Source organism: Sarcophilus harrisii, chromosome 2 (genome assembly GCF_902635505.1).
Source record: "Sarcophilus harrisii chromosome 2, mSarHar1.11, whole genome shotgun sequence".
Taxonomy (NCBI): Eukaryota; Metazoa; Chordata; class Mammalia; order Dasyuromorphia; family Dasyuridae; genus Sarcophilus; species Sarcophilus harrisii.
In genome coordinates this window covers 608,767,615-608,786,472 of record NC_045427.1, presented here as the reverse complement: position 1 = coordinate 608,786,472, position 18,858 = coordinate 608,767,615, and the positions used below count along the sequence as shown (strand labels likewise).

The following is an 18,858-nucleotide window of genomic DNA, read 5'->3' as shown; positions in this document are numbered from 1 at the left end:
TACTATATCAGTGTGAATGATTATCATGGTTGCCATTTAAAAATCCTGCTTTGGGATCTTGGGGCCTCCTAGAGATGATTCCACATTTTGAAAAGCTACTTCATTAGAATACAGGTTTTCTGGCAAGATCTGTCAAGCTGCAAGAACTTCCAGGATAGGTGCAACAATCCAATGTGAAGCAGCTCAGCTGAATTCAGAAATATTAAAGATTTCAATCTATATTAAGAAGAGGCTACTCATAACCAAGAAATCCGGGTTCCTCAGATGTTAAAGGTAAGCATGGACATAATAGATTTACATAAACCCTCTTATATTGCTTATTAATATAAATAACTTTCACATTTGATCTCCCTTGTGTGCATACTTTTTAATTTCTAGAAATCCCAAGCAACAAAATGTTATGCAGGTTCACAAACTATCAGAGGTGGGGCTTGAAGTTAACCTATTCAAGAACTGTCTCTAAGAATCTCTTTCCAGGGGAGCTTTGTTCCCCAAAAGCCTGCAGCCAGTTTTCCCAGCTGTGGGCAGCAATTCTGCAGCCACACATCAGAGTCAGAAAGAGGCCAGAAGTTAAAACTGAGTCTAGGAGCCACATGTGAAGGAAAACACATTAAAAATTGAAAGAGGAAAGTCTGACCCAACTACCAATTATTCTTGCCTCTGTCCTCCTGTTGTTACAAGGATAAACATTTGGGCAACTCCAGGTAAATACAACTCTGTGCATGAGAGAGAAAGACGACACGTCTGAAAGAAATGCCTTCTGTCCCCTTCAAGACCTCCCTGGAAATCCATTTTTCAATTCCCATAAGGCAGGGATACTTAACCTGTAGAGTACTATTGACCTATGTTTATATTTCAGGGAATTTGTGGATTTACAAAGGGAAAATTTGAATCTTAATTTTTTACTGAAATTAACCAAACTAACCTCCAACTAAAATAAATCATTTCCCATAGTTATTTAAAAATCATGATTCTGAAAAGGGATCTAGAGGCTTATTTTCCTTGGATCTCAAGTTCCTGATCAGGAAAATGAGGAAATTGAACTACATAAGCTTTTAAGTCCCTTTTAACTCATCTATGATGTTAGATGAGCACTATATTAGATACAAAGTCACCTCACATATGAAGGAGATAATGTTGTTTAACAGAAGCAGACCAGCTAATCTGAGAGTCAGGAGATGTGAGTTCTAATCTTGGCTATGACTCAAGCTAATTATGTCACTGATCAAATTATACATTATCTCTAGACTTCAGTTTCCTAAATTATAGCTATGAGGGGATTGAACTAGATAAACTCTAAGGTTTCTCCTTCTTGGAAGCTATAATTCTATGATCTCTAAGGTTCCATGTAGCTGGGAAATGCTATGGTTTTTCGAAATACTCAAGCACAAAAGATTCAACCTGGCCTTACATAGAATGTTTTTTTTTTTTTTTCCAAAAAGACCAGCTGGCAGATTAGGTAGCAGTGAACTTGGACATGTGGGCAGGCAATGGCCAGGCAAGCAAATATTAAGAACCAAGCCAAGAAGCCACAGGACCTAATTAGTTTAAAGCAAAGTAATGTCAAAATACCACAGCAATATCCCAGTGGCTTGTGAGGAAGCAGGTTGTAAAAACTGTTGGTCCAGGTGAGGGATGGAATGTGGAAGGGAGAGAGCACTGAACTAAGAGATTTAAAAAAAAGAAACAAAATTGAATTCAAGCCCTGTCATTAGTCTACTATGTGGCTTTAGATAAGTCTCCTCATTTTAAAATGAGGTTTAATATTTCAGAAAGATAATTCTGGTTATGGAGCCAAAGATGGATTGGAGAAAGAAGAGAATAAAGATGGCCTTCAGTTAGGAGGTACTTGAAATAGTGCAGGCAAATTGTATTGAGAGGCTATAATTGAAAAGTAGCTATACAAAGAAAGAAAAAGGAAAATCAACAATAACTAGTAACTGATTGGATCTGAGAAGGAACAGTTGAATGTTTCCAAAGTTATAAACATGGTAGACCCTCACAACGAGACCCATCTTACTTTTCCATTGTTCTTATACATAATTACCCTTCCTTAACTCAGTGGTTCAGCTTGACCTTCTTGTTGGACACTCCATATTCTGTCTTCATCCCTTTACAATGACCTTCCCCCCCCCGCCTAGAACATATTTTCCCCCTCACTTCTTACTCTTAGAATTACTTGTTTCCTTCCTTCAAAACTCAGCTCAAATGCCACACTTCTACATGAATCCATTTCAGATGTCCCAGCTATTAATAATTCTCTTTCCTCAAACATTACTTTCACCATTGGAAAGCAGTTTCGCAAAACGAGATACAGACCAATACTTCATACCATATAGCGAGATAAGGTTGAAATGGATACATGATTTAAATATAAAAGGCAATATAAATAAATTAGGGAAGCAAGGAGGAAAGTGTGCTTGTCAGAACTTTGGACAAAGAAATGATTTATAACCAAACGAAATAGATAAAATCCCAAAAGTAAAATTCAGAATTTTGAGTACATGAAATTAAAAATGGTTTGCACAAACAAAACAAATGTAGCAAAGATTATAATGGGAGCTGAAAACTGAGGGGGTAGGATTTTAGCGCAAGCTTCCCTGATAAAACCCTCATTTCTCAAGTAAAAATGGAACTGAGCCAATGTTAAGTTAATATATATATATATATATATATATATGCATTCACTAATTGATAATGGTCAAAGGTGATGAATAGTCAATTTTCAGAAGAACCAAAGCTATTAATATTCAAATAAAAATGCTTCAACTCACTATTGATTTAAGAAATAAAAATTAAAATAACTCTAAGATGCCACTTCACACATATCAAATTGACTAACATGACCAAAAAAAAAAAAAAAAAGAAAAGAAAATGACAAATGCTGGATAGAAAACAAAAAAACTGGAACACTAATGCACTATTGGTGGAGTTGTAAACTAGTACAATCTTTTTGGAGAACAATTTGGGACTATAACTACATACTCTGACTCAGAAATACTGCTACTATGTCTACTCCAAAGAGATTTTTCAAAAAGAGAAAATTATCTATTTGCACCAAAAAAAAAAAAAAAAAAAAAAAAAAAAACCTTGTAACAGCTCTTTTTGTGGTGGCAAAGAATTAGAAACTGAGGGTATATCTATCAATTAGGGAATAACTGAATAAGTTGTGCTATATGATGGAATATTATTGTGCTGTAAGAAATGACAAGTAAGATGGTTTCAGAAAAACCTAGGAAGATTTATATGAACTTATATGAAGTGAAGTGAGCAGAACCAGGAGATTATTGTACACAGTTATATCAGTATTTTAATGATGATCAACTGTAAATGACAACTATTCTGATCAATACAATAATTCAAGGCAATGTTCAAGGACACACTATGAAATATGTTATCTACCTCCAAAGAGAGAATTGATGCATTCTGAATACAGGTTAAAGCTTACTTTTAAAACTTTTTAAAAAAATTTTCTAGGTGTGTGTATGTGTATTTCTGTGTGTGTGTGTGTGTGTATGTACATGTTCTTTTACAACCTGGGTGATATGGAAATATGTTTTATGTGACTTCACCTGTATAATCAATATCATATTGCTTGTCTTCCCAAGGAGTGGCAGAGGAAAGAAAGGGAAAGAATTTGAAACTCAATTTGCTTTTAAATGAATGTTAAAATGTTTACATTTCATTGAACAATATTTAACAAAATACATTTGAAAAGATTTTTTAAATTACTTTCACCAAGGCCTGGAGAGATTTACATGAATTGATGCTAAGTGAAATCAATAGAACTAAGAGAACATTGTACACTGCAACAATAAGATTATACAATAATAAATTCTGACGGACATGGCTCTTTTCAACAGTGAGCTGATTCAGACCCGTTCCAATGGTCTTGTGAGGGAGAGCCATCTGCAGTCAGAGAGAAGACCCTGGGGACTGAGCATGGATCACAACATAATGTTTTTACTTTTTTGTTGTTGTTTGCTTGCTTTTTGTTTTCTTTCTCATTTTTTCCTTTTTGATGTGATTTTTCTTGTGTAGCATGATATTTGTGGAAATATGTATAAAAGAATTGCACATATAAAACATATATTGGATTACTTGTCATCTAGGGAAATGGTCAGGGGGAAATAAGAGTGAAAAAAATTAGAACACAAGGTTTTGCAAGGGTGAATGTTGAAAACTATCTATCTATGCATATGTTTTGAAAATAAAGAGCTTTAAAAATTAAGATAAAATAAAATTACTTTCACCTCTGATATATACCAGCTGTGTGATCACGAGTAAATTATTTGACTTGAGTGCTTTAGACAACTCTAAGACTATTAGTTGCAAAGTGTAAACCTGCTTTGGAAAAGGAAGTTCCTCGTCTGGGAATTTCTTATAAAAATCACATGTCTAGTCCCATCTGTCTGTATTTCATATATACTTTATTGTACATGTCTCTTCTGGTGGAATCAAGGACTGAATCATTTTTTTTCATATCCCTAGTCCCTTGCAAAGTACACATAATAGGAACATAATAAATGCCTTTTCAAAAATTGATTGATTTGTTGCCACAAAAAAGAAATAGTGAAGAAGGAACTGTTTTCAGAGAAATGATTTTTGGGTTTGGATTTGCTGAATTTGAGGTATTGGTGGAACACTCAGAGAATATGTCCTAAAGGCATTTGGAGATAAGAATCTAAAGTTCAAAAGAGAGGCTAGAACAAAAAACATAATTTGTTATAAAATGAGAAAGACCAAGTTTGGCCCAGTGGAAGAGTAATGAGAAAGCACTTCCCTACCTTTTCTGTTCACATGAGAGAATAGAAGTACATAATGCTGCAAATAATATCAGATATTTTCAGTAGATGTGTAGGCTAGTTTTATTGAATTGTTTTCTTTCCTTTAAAAAATATTTTAAAGAATAGCTCTCTGGAATTGGGGGAGGCATGCATCTGGAAATGCAGACAATGTAAAAATAAAATATGTCAATAAACATTTATTTTTAAAATATAGATTTGGGAGCAGATTACATAGCAATAGGAGCTAAAGCTATGAATGTGAATGATTTTCCTAAAGATAGAATAAAGAAAGAAGTAAAAAGGGACAAGACAGCACCCTTGGGGAATACAGCAAGGTCAGGAAGTAGAGAACACTAAAAAATGATACATGAGATAGAAAGGGGAAAGTAGAAAATGGATAAATATGCCAGCAAGTATTGGGGAAGAGGGGGGAAAATCAAGGAAATTTCTATCCCAAAGCCTCAGCCTTTTCAGCAAAGAAGAATACAAGATCATCTGTAGTAAGCATCTAGGTTAGAAGTAAAGTCAGGCACCAGGAGAGAAAAGGGTTTGAGACAGTGACTATTGAGAATGAGATAAGAATCAGCCAGGCAGCTAGGTGGCACAGTGGTCCTCAAACTTTAGTTCTCAATATCTTTATCCTATTAAAAATGATTGAGGATCTGTCCAAAGAGTTTTTGTTTATGTGGGTTATAGTTATAGATATTGATCACATTAAAAATAAAAACCAATTATGAATTTGTAGACTCTCTGAAAGGATTTCAGAGATTCCAAGGATGCTCTGGACCAGACTTTGAGAACCACTGGGATACAATATGAAACTTGGAGTTGGGAAGACTTGAAATTTAAATACTACCTTAGACTTTTATTAGCTGTATAAATCTAAGCAAGTCTTTTAACCTGTCAGCCTCAATTTCCTCATTTGTAAAATGGGATAACAGCATTCACCTTACAGGGTTGTTATGAGGATCAAATTCACACACACACACACACACACACACACACACACATACACACACACAACACTTTACAAACTTTAGAGCATTGTATAAATGCTAATTATAATTATTAATAGCATTATTACTAAGAAGAAATGGATTACTGAATGAGATATTATCAGAAATTAATAGTAAATGAAATAAATTCAATTTAAGTTTCTATGATAATGCTCAGTGTCCTGGGAGAAATATTAAATAAACTGATTGGTTGGGGCTACCCAATATTGAGGGTTAGCATATGGAAATATCTTAAGGCCTAGGGGGCAAGGGATTTTAATATGCATTACTAGTGAATTACAATATATATTAGGGAATTAGAATATATATTCTAATAGGTGTTGCTAATGAATTATACTTGATCATGGGGTCAAGTATGGATATGAAGGAATGCAAAGTTAGAAAGGGGGATATATCCTGAAAACACAGGAAGGAGTCAAGGGACCATCAATAACAATAACAGAAAAAAGAGGTTCTATGTGAATGGGAGCATAAAAGGTGGAAAGGTAAAGGGGTGTTTTTAACTGACGGAAAATTTTTAAAGCTTAGGACCTTGGGACTCTGAAATTATGGGATCTAAGATATAAACATCAATGAGTAAAGTGAAAAGAATTTAAGACACCTCAAATATTAACTAGCCAACTCTTAGACAAAACAAACAAAAAATTATCTCTTTAACATCTCTGGCAAGTGGTAAATGATTCATTGTTTGAACAACTCCAGGGTTAGTGAACTTAGTATTCAATGCAACATGAAGAAGGCCATTGTACTTTTGTGTCAACTCTAACTTTTAGAAGTCCTGTTTTGTTAGAACCAAATCTGCCTCTCTGTTACTTTTAAACAATCCTTCAAATGGTTGAAGGCAGGGATTATATCCTTGTTAATTCTTCCCTTCCCCAGGCTAAGCATCCCCAGTTCCTTCCAATGATCCTCATATGAACTGGTTTCAAATTTCCTCACCTTCTCTGGCCTTTCCAGTCCATAGTCATCCCTCCTTTCTCTGAACTTCTTTAAAATAAATGAATGAGAATCAGAGTTGGAAAGACTTTAGACATCTGATTTTCTCATTTTACAGATTCAGAAACTGTCATTCAGATAGGAGGCATAGGAGTTATATAATATCAGATAGATATTTAGTGGCAGAGAAAGACTCTTAACTCAGATCTGCTCATTCCAAATCCAAAATTCTTTCCTGCAGCAAGTGCACTGAGGAAATAACATAACCTCAGATCAATGAACATTCTCTAAAATCTGATTGATCTCAATGTGTTCCTAAGTTATTTCTTAATCACTTTGAATACACATCTGGATTCATCCTCTGACTGAATCCAACTCACGTGCATTAAAAAAAAATGATTACAAAAAAGGTAAATGAAGTCAGGAGGCTAGCCCAAGGCAATTGAGTCCTCTTTAAATAGCAGGAGAATATGAATGACTTTCTGAAGTCAAAACAAGGGCTTCCCTATTGAGAATGCAAAGAAACAAAAAGACAGAGTCAGAGAGACAGAGATACAAAGAGAGAGAGCTGTCATCTCCAGCAAATCCTGTCTTTATCATTCTGCAAGATACGTTTTTTTAAACCTTGAAAAACTTCAGGCATGTGCTGATTTTCTTTACTTTTAATTTTTGGGAACTGTTCTCTTTCACTTTTTATTTGGCAAGACAACAAAAGAAGAAGGGATATGAGGCATCAGCTGTGACCACTACAAAAGAGAACTCCCTAGCCATCATTCTGAAGGCTATTTTCTATGAACTCCCTTAAAAAATACCCAGAACCTTGTTGTTGAGGCATAGGAAAGGGAGTTACTTCAGAGAAACAAGAATCGCACCACATCTCCTTTATGAAAATACAAAGTGTTCCTCTCCTTTGCTAGCATCTCACTACCACCAATAAAAAAAAACACAAGGAAGGCTGTGTCTAATACTCAGGATACAATTTACCACAGAAAAAAGATCATCCATTAAACAACAAAAGCAATAGATCATCATTGCAAAAGAAAACAAATGAAGAGAGTTAGGGACCTTACCAAGACTCTGCCAGTTAGTGTCTGGGCAGATATCATCACTCCCGCCCAGTCTTTCACAGAGGTCATCCAGCCAACTTCTGCTGCCACCGCCTCCTCTTTTTCATCCACTGGTTTGAGGGTGCCATCTGCCTGAGTAGCGCCATTGTTAATCTTCTGGGCCTCCTGACAACAGAGAAAAAAGGAGATTGAGACATTGAGTCAAGTAGAAAAAAAGAGAAAAGCCAGTCCCTGATGGGTGGGATCAGATTCAGCAGACCCTACCTTGGGCATGACTGAAAGGAACTATTGGAAACTACTCGGTTGGTTTGACATGTTAGTTTGACAGGATTCCCTGACCCTTCATCATCAGGACTTCTTGATAAGTCAACCTACCTGTGTATTGCCAAGAAATATACATCTTCATCCTCATTGGCAGTCCTACAGATACAGACCTCAGTGGTCTTAAAGCATCCATCTATAAAATATTGGGCACTCTACAAGACCCAAAGTGGAAAGAGCATCCCAAATGTCACGCCCTTTCTAAGGTCAGCAACAATATCCTATTCCATACATAGGGAAGGAAAGTTGTGGATTATTATTGCACATGGAGTTTCAGTTGACTACATGTCCAATCTCCAGAGCAGAAAAGGGGAATATTAAAGCATAGCAGAGCAAGAGGTAAAAACTATTTGAGAATTTCTAAATAGAGAACCTGTATTAGAACCTTGTGAGTTTGCTTAAGGATAGACTGTACCAGGAAAGCAATAAAGTATTTTTATTTTCTTCTCCTACTTACTTACTATCTGTATGTCCTTGAATTAACTTTAACTTCTCTTAATTTCAATTTTCTCATCAACAAAATGAGGTCACTGTAATTAAGGGGTCCTTGAGGTCCCTACTAGATCTGAAACATATAAGCCAAAGCTATCTAAGTGGGTCTGTCTTAGGAAATTTTAATTTACTTTAGTCTTTGGACTCTGTTCCTGAATCATCAGGAGCCTCTGCTTCAACTCTGTAACCAGATCAATCATTCAACCCACAATTTAATAGATGCCTACTGTGTATCAAGTTAGGTATCCTGCTAGATGTTCAGGATACAGAAACAAAAATGAAAGTCCCTACCCCATATTCTATCAGGGATGTAAACAGTACCTTCAGTCTCTAAATTACTCTGACCTAAAAATAATCCTTGTTCTAACAAGCAACACACAAGAAACTGAATTAAGACAAAAGCCTGCACCTTTAGTAGGATCACCTTCATGGTATTCTTATTGCCAGGTTTTCCCCACTGAATCCTGCTCTCCATGGTCCTGAATTTCTGATGTGCTCCCTGCACTGACCTCTGGCAATTGCCTATCATAGTTCGTCTCCCCCTTGTTTATCTCCTCTACTACTAGCACCTTCTTTGTGATTCTTTCAGATATTTGCCTTTCCTTTTTCCCAGGGCTGAGGTGAAGATTAAATGAGATCATAGATACTAGAGTCGCTGCCATAAAAATAGACTAGCTTATTATGAATATACTCCTAGAAAGCTCTCTCAATGGGTGATGGTACACAAAGATAGGTTTGTGGCTTTCTCTCCCAACTACATTGCCACACACACACACACACACACACACACGCGTGTGCGTGCATTGATTTTAATATTTTACATGGTTATATTGCTTTTACAATAGTAATATTCCTAATCACTCCATTGTATGAAGATGGGAGAGAAAAGATAGAAAAACTCAACAATAGAGGTCAGAAAACTGAGCACAACCTGTAAACACTGCTATTGTGAGCAGGTGATTACTCTATATTGGCTAATATCAAGAAGCTCAGACCATATTTACTAGGTATACTCAATCCCAGGGCTGAGGATAATGGTTTTGTATATACTACTATCAAGGCATGGCTATAGTAACAGGCATTAATAATGTCTTAGCATATTAGAACTAGAAAGAACCTTAGGGACTCACTGATACCTCAGGGTTAATTTTTTCTGCATTGCCTTGCTTGCCCACTATATTGTGAGGATAAAATGAGATATTTTATCTCATTAAAAGTGAAATAAAAATGCTTTTTGTTGTTGTTAGAAGGATAAAAGGACCCAGCTATGTTACCTCCTAATACAATGTCTCTTTCCATTTAATAGTTGTACAGACTTTATGGAATTTCTCAATTGAAGTAACTCACAGAATATAGGAAGTAGCCTAAAGAGTTAGATAACTTACAGAGAAAAGAGATTGCTCTCAAGGGAGAGGTAACTTTTTTAATCATGATAGGCCAGATCAATATTCACAAGAAAAGGAAAGACTAAAGAAATACACTAGCCTGAGTATTATCATATTTAAATGAAATCAGGTCAGGTAGGTTAGACGTTATTGTTATGGAATTCTCTTGAGTCCCAACACTGTATCCTATTATTCTGAAATATTTAGCCATTAAAGATGGTGCGATATAGAATGATAATGATAAAGCAGAAAAATTCTGGACCTGAAATTCAAGACCCAGGTCCAAATAATAGCTATGTGATTTTAAATAAGGTTATTGGAACTGTCTATGGGTCTTGGTTTTCTCCTCCGTAAAATGAGGGGATTGGACTAGAAGACCTCAAAGGTCTTATTTCAGTTCTGAATTTAACAAATTCATCATAAAATCAGTTCAATCTCTCTCTCTCTCTCTCAACAGAAATGTAAATCATTACACTCACATAAAATTGATTATACAAATACTATTTCCCCCAAAAAATTACAAATACTTAATATTTCCTGAAATGCCAAAGCCCACACATGTAGTCATAGCTGAGAAGTCTTTTACCTACATTGTAAGCACTCCTTCTCTGGAACCCTATGAATATCCTTCCCTCAAACTCCCACACAGAATCACTTCATTTTTAGAAGACATTGGAGCTTTTCCCTGCTGTCACTGAACTTTTACATTTTTATATTTTTATTTCTTTCACTATATATTTCCCAATTACATGTTTAAAAACTAACATTTATTAAAATTTTGTTTTAAATTCTTTCTCTTCTTCCCATTTCTTTCTCCATTGAGCAGAACAGCAATATGATATAAATTGTACAAGTAAAATCATGTAAATTGTATTTCCATATTAATCACATTACAAAAGAGAATGCACAAAAAAGAAAAAATTAAGCTTAAAAAGTGCGCTTCAATCTCTACTTAGAGTTTATTACAAGAATTATAGAATTGTCTTGAATCATTGTTTTGAAAAGAATACCCAATTCTTTTACTGTTGATAATCTTTATATTACTGTTATGGTATACAGTGTTCTCCTGGTTCTGTTCACTTCATTTTGTATCTGTTCATGTAAATCTTCCCAGATTTTTCTGAAACCATCTGCATTAACCTGTTACTTAAATGCATATATATATATTTTCATTCAGCAAACTAATTCCTCCAAATATCGTTATTAATCCCTATTCCAACAGCACGAGTTTCCTTGGAAACTTGAAGGAAATCTCTCATTTAGGAAAAAAATGGAGAAAGGGCTATGAAATCAAGGTTATCTGAAAAATAAATACAGAAAAGGACATAATTGTAATTTTAATCTGCATTATTAAATTTCCCCCATCATTTTCTTAAATCTAAGCAATCAACAAAATTGTAAACCAAGTTCTGATTTGGAGTACTTGCTGATTTCTTCGAGTAACTACTCATGCTGAAAATTTAACAACCTGATCTCATGAATTGGTACAATCAGGCTCCATGATCCCTAATCCTGCCTCTTTGACTTTGAAAAAGTCACTTAATCTACCCAGGTTTCAGTTTCCTCATCTATAATTAGGGAAGTCGTATAAAAATAGCCACTGAAGTCCTTTCTAGATGTAGATCTATGACCTAAAATTTTCTATTCTCGAATTCACTAGAAAAGAGATAGAAAATTTTGTGAGAGGTTATGGAATGGAAGATCTTCATTTTTTCCCATGGCAACTTAGATAGAGATCATGTTAGTCAATTTTTATAAGATTTGTATCTCCACCATATAGGAAAATACTTGGTCAGTATCGATGTCCTATTCTGGTACCTCCTCAGGGTTTGAAGGTGACCATAAGTTCCCAAAGACTATGAAGTTGCAGGGCTGGCTTCAAAGTACCAAACTAAAGAGGCTTCAAATATAGGCATGGTGGCAATATGGCTATATTCCAAGGTCCAAACCAGCTCTACTTGGGGCAGTGCATCACCAGACACATCATAGGGTAAAGAATCTTTTTTGTCAAGCAACTGTTTAAGACATTCTGTCAAGTCATGGAGGAGTCTAGATCTGCCTTGGAGAAAATCCATAATGATGAAATCAAAAGTTCCCATTTGTTGAGAAATAATGTCTAATAATGTCCAAGAGCTTCTATTGTTATATGATTTAAGAATAATGTCTCAAGCCTGTAAATAAACATGACTGTTCATTCATAATGCTTTTTCTTCCAAAATACCTTTCTTCAACCTATTCCATGAAAAAGGAAGGTTGGTTCATTTCTCTATTTTCACTAGACTCTATTTCACAACAGTGCAGAATATTTAAGAATTAGGAGTCCTGAGTTTGAATTTTTCCTTAGGCACTGACTTCATTTAATCTCGAGATCCTCAGTTAAATGCCCATCATCTGTTAAATGGGGAAAATAACAATTTCACAATCAACCTCCTAAGGCTGATGTGAAAAAAGTGTTTTGTGAACCTTACAGCCTCTAGAAAGATCTCTGTCTCTCTGTTTCTCCCTATCTCTGTATCTCTATCTCTCTCTGTTTCTTTCTATTTCTCTGTCTCATTCTCTTTCTCTCTGTCTCTGCTTCTTTCTGTCTCTCTCATTCTGTCTATCTCTCTTTCTCTGTTCCTATTTTTGTCTCTGTGTATGTCTCTCTCACTGTGTTTCTCTGTGTGTGTGTTTCTTTCTGTCTCTTATTTGTCTTTTTCTGTCTCTGACTTTCTCTGTCTCTATCTGTCTCTCTGTCTGTCTGTCTCTCACACACACATACACATACATACACGCACACACATACATATACACACATACACACACACAGGCTTTTAGTGACTTTCCAAGGTTACATAGCAGCTGTGTATAGTCAGGCTCAGAAGTTAAATCCTCCCCTGAAACACTTCCTAGGCCCTTCTATCAGGGACATGTTGTGATTCTAAGTAAGATCATAAAGTTTTCTCCTCCTGGGCAGTCACTGCTCATGACATCCGAGTTAGCAGTCGACTCCCTCCTTCCTCTTTTTCCATCCATGTAATTCAATTTAATTCAATAAACACTGGCTCCCTGGAAATGTGCTAAGTACTGGAGGTGGGGTAGCCTGGGGGGGCAGCTGGGGAAGTAGGAGAAGGACACTGGAATTCCTCACAAACCAAATAGATTTTTAATTAGTGAATAATTCACAAGCAACAGAGGTATATGGCAGATAATACTATCTTTCCAGCCCTTTACCTATTGTTTTACAAGGCATTCATTATTTTAATTACTTTATGATAGGCAAGGAAAAACACAGACTAAAAGGAGATAATGCATTTGTTATTATTTAGTTACATGGAATCATTGTAAGCCTAATTACTAAGCAGAGGAACCAGAGTTTCAGGAAATGCTGGGGGGCTCCAGACAAAGCCCAAATGGTTCTTGTTCCAGGCTGTCAGTGAGGTGCAAATCCTCTTCTCAGATCTAGATAGCAGCTCTGTTCCCAGGGGCTTCAAACTCTATAATATGCATTTATATTATTTTGATTTACACTTGACTCTTGAGTGAAAACAAGTGCTGTCATCCTTTAATAATTGATAAAGGCCAGGGAGATCCAGAGAGGCTCTGATCTACCTGAGATCACACAGCAAAGCAGAGACAGATCCCAGTCCCAGGAAACTCCTTTCTACCTAATTCTTACCCTGCTGTTGCCCTTTTACAAAATCATAAAGTATCTCAGCTGTAAGTGACTTTAGAAGTTGTCTTGCTAGAGGGCCAATGTCAGAGAGTGGGCTAGACTCGGGGTCAGGAAGGCTTAAATATAAGTCCTGCTCTCTGGTCTATGTGACTCAAAGCAAATCAATTAAACATATCAGTTATGGAGATATAATATCTTAATGAGAGGACCATCTCCTGTCATCCTGGTCTATATCTGGCCACTGGACACCAATGGTTCTGGAGGGGAAAGTGAGGCAGGTTACCTTGCACAGCCCTCCCTCCCTCAAATCCAATTCACTTGCATGTCATGGTATCATCTCCCTGATATCATGGTCCTCTTTGAGAATGAAGGACAAAACAACAACATCTTGAAGAATTGTGAAACTCTGCGTGAAATGCTTTAGAAACTTTTAAGCTCTTTAATAGGGTTCTTAACCTTTGTATGTGACCTGGACAACTTGACAGGATCTAGTGAAGTCCATGGACATCTTCTGAGAATAATATTTTGAAGAATATAAAACAAAATATATAGGATTACAGAGATAATTTATTGAAATTAATTTATCTATATATCTAGCTATGGAAAAGTTCATGGATAACAATTATTAATCTGACACCAAGAAACTAAGCCTTAAGTTAAGGCTTCTGCGCTACATAAGTCCAGTGGCCAGATATAGACCAGGACGACAGGAGATGGCCCTTTAAATTAAGATATTATATCTCCATAAGTGATACATTTAATCAATACATATCATTATGTCTAATTGCCAAATTTTATAAATGAGGAAACTGAGACCCTGAAATAGGAAATCACTGGTCCAAGATTATTCAGGTAACTGATGGCAGAGTCAAGAATGAAATTGGGTGTTGTGATATCCAGTCCAGTGTTCTTTCTGCTCAACCCTACATTAAGTTATAAGAAATATAAACCACTCTAATTTCAAATGAGAAAGAGAATTTCTCTCTTCAGAGCCAAAAATCACCCAATCATTCTGAAATCAATAAAATTGGGTACAGTTACAGTAATAAGAAAAGAAAGGTAATAATATTAAAAAAAAAAAAAAGAGGTGAAGTTTACAGAGTCTCCTTGATAGAACCAATCTAGGAAGAGAGCTGCTGTCAAGGACTGCCTGTTTTGCATATACTCTGTGGGATCCTGAGAAAGTCACTCAATGTCCTCAGTGCTCAGGTCAGCTCTCTAAGCTGCAGAGCAGATGCCATCTTGCATCAGTAGAGGGCGTTTCCTATACCAGTAAAATCACAACCAGACCTTATCTCCATAGGCAAAAATACCAGGGGAAGCTTGAAAAGATGCTTAGAATTGCAGATACAAACATGGCAGTGCCCAATGGTAGGAACAAAGGAAGTGTGTAGAATGGGCAATAGACAAAAGGAACTTGAGCTTTTAAAGCAAGGAGACAGATAATTATGATGGAAGGGAAAGCAAAGCAAGGCAAGGAAAGTCAAGGCAAGGGAGGCAAAGCAAGGGAAAGGAAAAAAAGGAGGAAAAGCAAGGGAAACAAAACAAGGGAAGGCAAAGCAAGGCAAGAGGAAGGGAAGCAAAGCAAAGTAAGGGAAGGCAAAGCAAGAGAAGACAAGGAGAGGCAAAAAAGGAGAGGAAAATCAAGGGAGGCAAGGCAAGGGAAAGCAAAGGAAGGCAAGACAAGGCAAGAGAAAGAAAAGCAAGGGAAAGAAAAGAAAGGGGAGGAAAAGCAAGGGAGGCAAAACAAGGAAGACAAAGCAAGGAAAGAAAAGAAAGGGGAGGAAAACCAAGGGAGGAAAATAGGGAAGGCAAGGCAAAGCAAGAGAAAGCAAAGCAAGGCAAGGAGAGGCAAGGCAAGGGGAGGCAAAACAAGGGAAGGCAAGGCAAGGCGAGGCAAGGGAAAGTGAAGCAAAGCAAAGTAAGGGAAGGCAAAGCAAGAGAAGGCAAGGAGGGGCAAAAAAGGAGAGGAAAAGCAAGGGAGGAAAGGCAAGGGAAAGCAAGGGAAGGCAACACAAGGCAAGAGAAAGAAAAGCAAGGTAAGGGGAGGCAAAGCAAGGGAAAGAAAAGAAAGGGAAGCAAAACAAGGGAAATCAAGGCAAGGCAAGAAGAAGCAAACCAAGAGAAGGCAAGGCAAGAGAGAGAAAGGTAAGGCAAAAAAAAAAAAAAAAAAGGAGAGGCAAAGCAAGGGAAGGCAAGGTAAAGTAAGGGAAGAGAAGATAAAGCAAGGGAAAGCAAAGCAAGGAAAGGCAATGAAAGGGGAAGTAAAGTAAGGGAAGGCAAAGCAAGGGAAGGGAAGGAAAAGTAGTGGAAGGCAAAGCAAGGGAGAAACCAAGCAAGGGGAGGCAAAGCAAGGCAAGAAATTATTATTATTCTCATTGAAACTGAAGCAAACAGGTTAAGTAACTCACCAGAGGCACAGTTAACAGTGTCTGAGACTGGATTGGAACTCAGGTTCCTGACTCCAAGCCCAGCACTCTCTGAGCACTATGTGCCCCCTAGCTGCCTCACTTACCAGGAAGATTTATTGAGATAGCAATTGTGACTATATTAGCACAGTAGGAATGTTATTTAGTTCAACAAAATTCTGAGGTAGGTGTTATTATCTTCTTCCTTTCATAGATGGGGAAACTGAGGTTTACAGATGCCACACAGCAGACTCAAACCAATGGCTTCTTGATGCCCATTTCAGAGCTCTACCCACTCTCCTGCACAGCCATTTTTTATAAAAGAGCACAGCAATTGGATCACAGCCATAGATATAAAGTTGGAAAGGACCTTAGGAATCACCTAGTAATTTATATAGTGCTTACTATGTGTCAGGCCATGCTAAGCAGTTCTTTTGTTTTTGTTTTTACAAAAATCTCCTTTGATTCTCACGACAGTATTGCAAGGTAGGTGCTGTTATATCCCCACTTTGCAGTTGAGGAAAGTGAGACAGACTGTAAGTGATTTGCCCAGATGCATACAGCAGGTGGTGTCTGAGGATGAATTTGATTGAACTCAGGTTTTCCTGCCTCCACGTGTAGTGCTGTGCCCTGTAGCTGCCATAAAACTCCCGGATTGGACATTAAAAGACTTCCATGGTTTGACTCCAATCCATCATTCCTCCTGGGCTCTAACCTGCATGACTTACTCTGTACCCTACACATCTCCTGCACCCAGAGACGCCCTCCCTGCTCATGCTGGCCACGTGAAATCCCCAGATTGCTTCCAGGTTAAGCTATGATCCTCCCTCTGAAATAAGACCTTTCCTATTCTCCCCCTCAGTCCCCACTAGATTTCTGTAAATTATTAAATTATATTTACTTTTTTAGCATTGCTTATTGAAATATCTGTATAAATGCTACATCCCTATATCTGCCTTGAGGTCAGACACCATTTGTTTTGTCTTTCTGTTCTCAGAATGCAGAACAGTATCGACATTTAATATATGCAGATTAATGAATGAAAATTTGGAAGGCTCCTGACGTGTTCATCCTTGATCATCATCACCACATCATTTTTAAAGCACCGATGGCCTAACTGATTTATGCTCCTCTTGGTGAGAAACTCCTACTAAGGAGCTTTAAAACCTATCTTAGAGATACTCCAGACACTGGCAATGTTAGTGACTTGCCTGAGTCACAGAACCAGGAGATGGTGTAGGCAAGACTATCGGTTCCAAGAATCTCCAACTACTTTTAGCAATAGTCTAAGAGAAGGATCTTAGAGTGGGAGGAGGTGGGGGGACTTGGAAGTTTTAGAGAAATCAGGAATTTCCAACTCCTAACTCCTGTGTGTTCCCAGTGTTCCCAGTTCCCATGTTGACCGTCCATGTCAGAACACAGAATCCAAGGGTTCCATGCCCCTTGAACAGGGATGACCGGATCTCTGGCTGAGGGGTCCTCCAGGCCCAGCATACCTGCTCTTCAACTCCCTGCCTGACAGGGCCCACACATACACATTTACCCAACACCTGCCAGGCTGAGCTGTGTGCCAAGGTCATTGAAGTCACACACTTCTGCAGAGCAGCTGCATTAGAGAGAAGGGCTCGTTCCCCAGTCAAGGAGGGAGCTGACTGGCATAAGGGGGAACGTGCCAGGAGCGGGGAAATTCCAAAGTTGCCTTTGCCAAGGTTCCCCCAACCCGAGGCCTCCAGACTTCCTCATTGCCCAATTAATCTTCACGTCCCTGGATATCAAATCTCTTACCCCAAGCTGTATGAGGTTAACAGGATTATTAGTAGGGAAAGGAAGGGGAGGGAAGTTTTTTTTTTTTTCTAGTGGGAATGTGGGTTGAGGGGAGGGAGGGCTATACCTGTGGAAGAAGCTTTGAGGGATGTGATTTAGACTCCACAGACTTCCGGGGAAAATATTTGCAAGCTGCTGGGGAAAGCGTGACAGTTGCAAATTTGACAAGATTAGGAAAAGCAGAGAAAGAGAGAAGTTTTCTCTCCTACTAGTCTTTCTCCCTCCCCTTCCATCCAAGCTGGACTAAGGACTCAGTAGGGTTTCAGTTCATAATAAGTTAATCATAAATGTGCTGGGAAAGAAACATGGGGGAAAAGGGAGGAAAAAAATATGTTCTCTGTGTGTGTGTCTGTATTTGTGTGTCTCTGTCCCTATGTCTGTCCGTCTCTCTCTCTCCCTCTCTTTCTCTCTGTCTCTCTGTCTCTTTCTCTTTCTCTGTCTCTCTTCTGTCTCTGCCTCTGTCTCTCTCTCTCTGTTTCTCTGTCTCTTCTGTCTCTTTATCTGTCTCTCTGTCTCCCCTCCCCATCTGTGTCTGTCTCCCCCCTCTGTCTTTCCCTCTCCCTTTCCCTCTTCCTCTGTCTCTCTTTCTTTCTCTCTGTGTATATTTATATCTCTCTCCCTCTCCATCTTCCTCTTCCCTCTCCCTCTCCCTCTCCTTCCCTCCCTCTTTCTTCCTTCCTTTCCTTTTCTCTCTCTACCTTCCCCTCTCTCTGATGGTTCCAAAGAAAGGGCTGACAGATCCTTTCATAGAATTACAAACATAAAACTCAAAAGGGCATTCATAGAATCCAACCTTTTTCCTTTTCATATGAGGAAAGTGAATCCCAGATAAAAGCTAAATGATTTCTCCCAGATCACAAAAGAATTAAGTGGTAGAATCAGGATTTGAACCCAGAGTCTTTGAGCCCAGATTCAGGTGGGCAACTCATCTGTCCTAGCTTCCTTTCCACTCTTTCCATTTTGCCAT

The 18,858-nt window shown here is 37.8% G+C and overlaps 1 protein-coding gene across 1 annotated transcript in view; it reads right to left on the bottom strand.

Moving 5' to 3' along the window:
* The window catches only part of KCNMA1 (potassium calcium-activated channel subfamily M alpha 1), an 887,197-nt gene that overhangs the window by 633,759 nt on the left and 234,580 nt on the right, over positions 1 to 18,858 (bottom strand). The window contains 1 exon segment of the mRNA XM_031949466.1: positions 7,810 to 7,971. Coding sequence (XP_031805326.1) covers positions 7,810 to 7,971 — 162 coding nt within the window.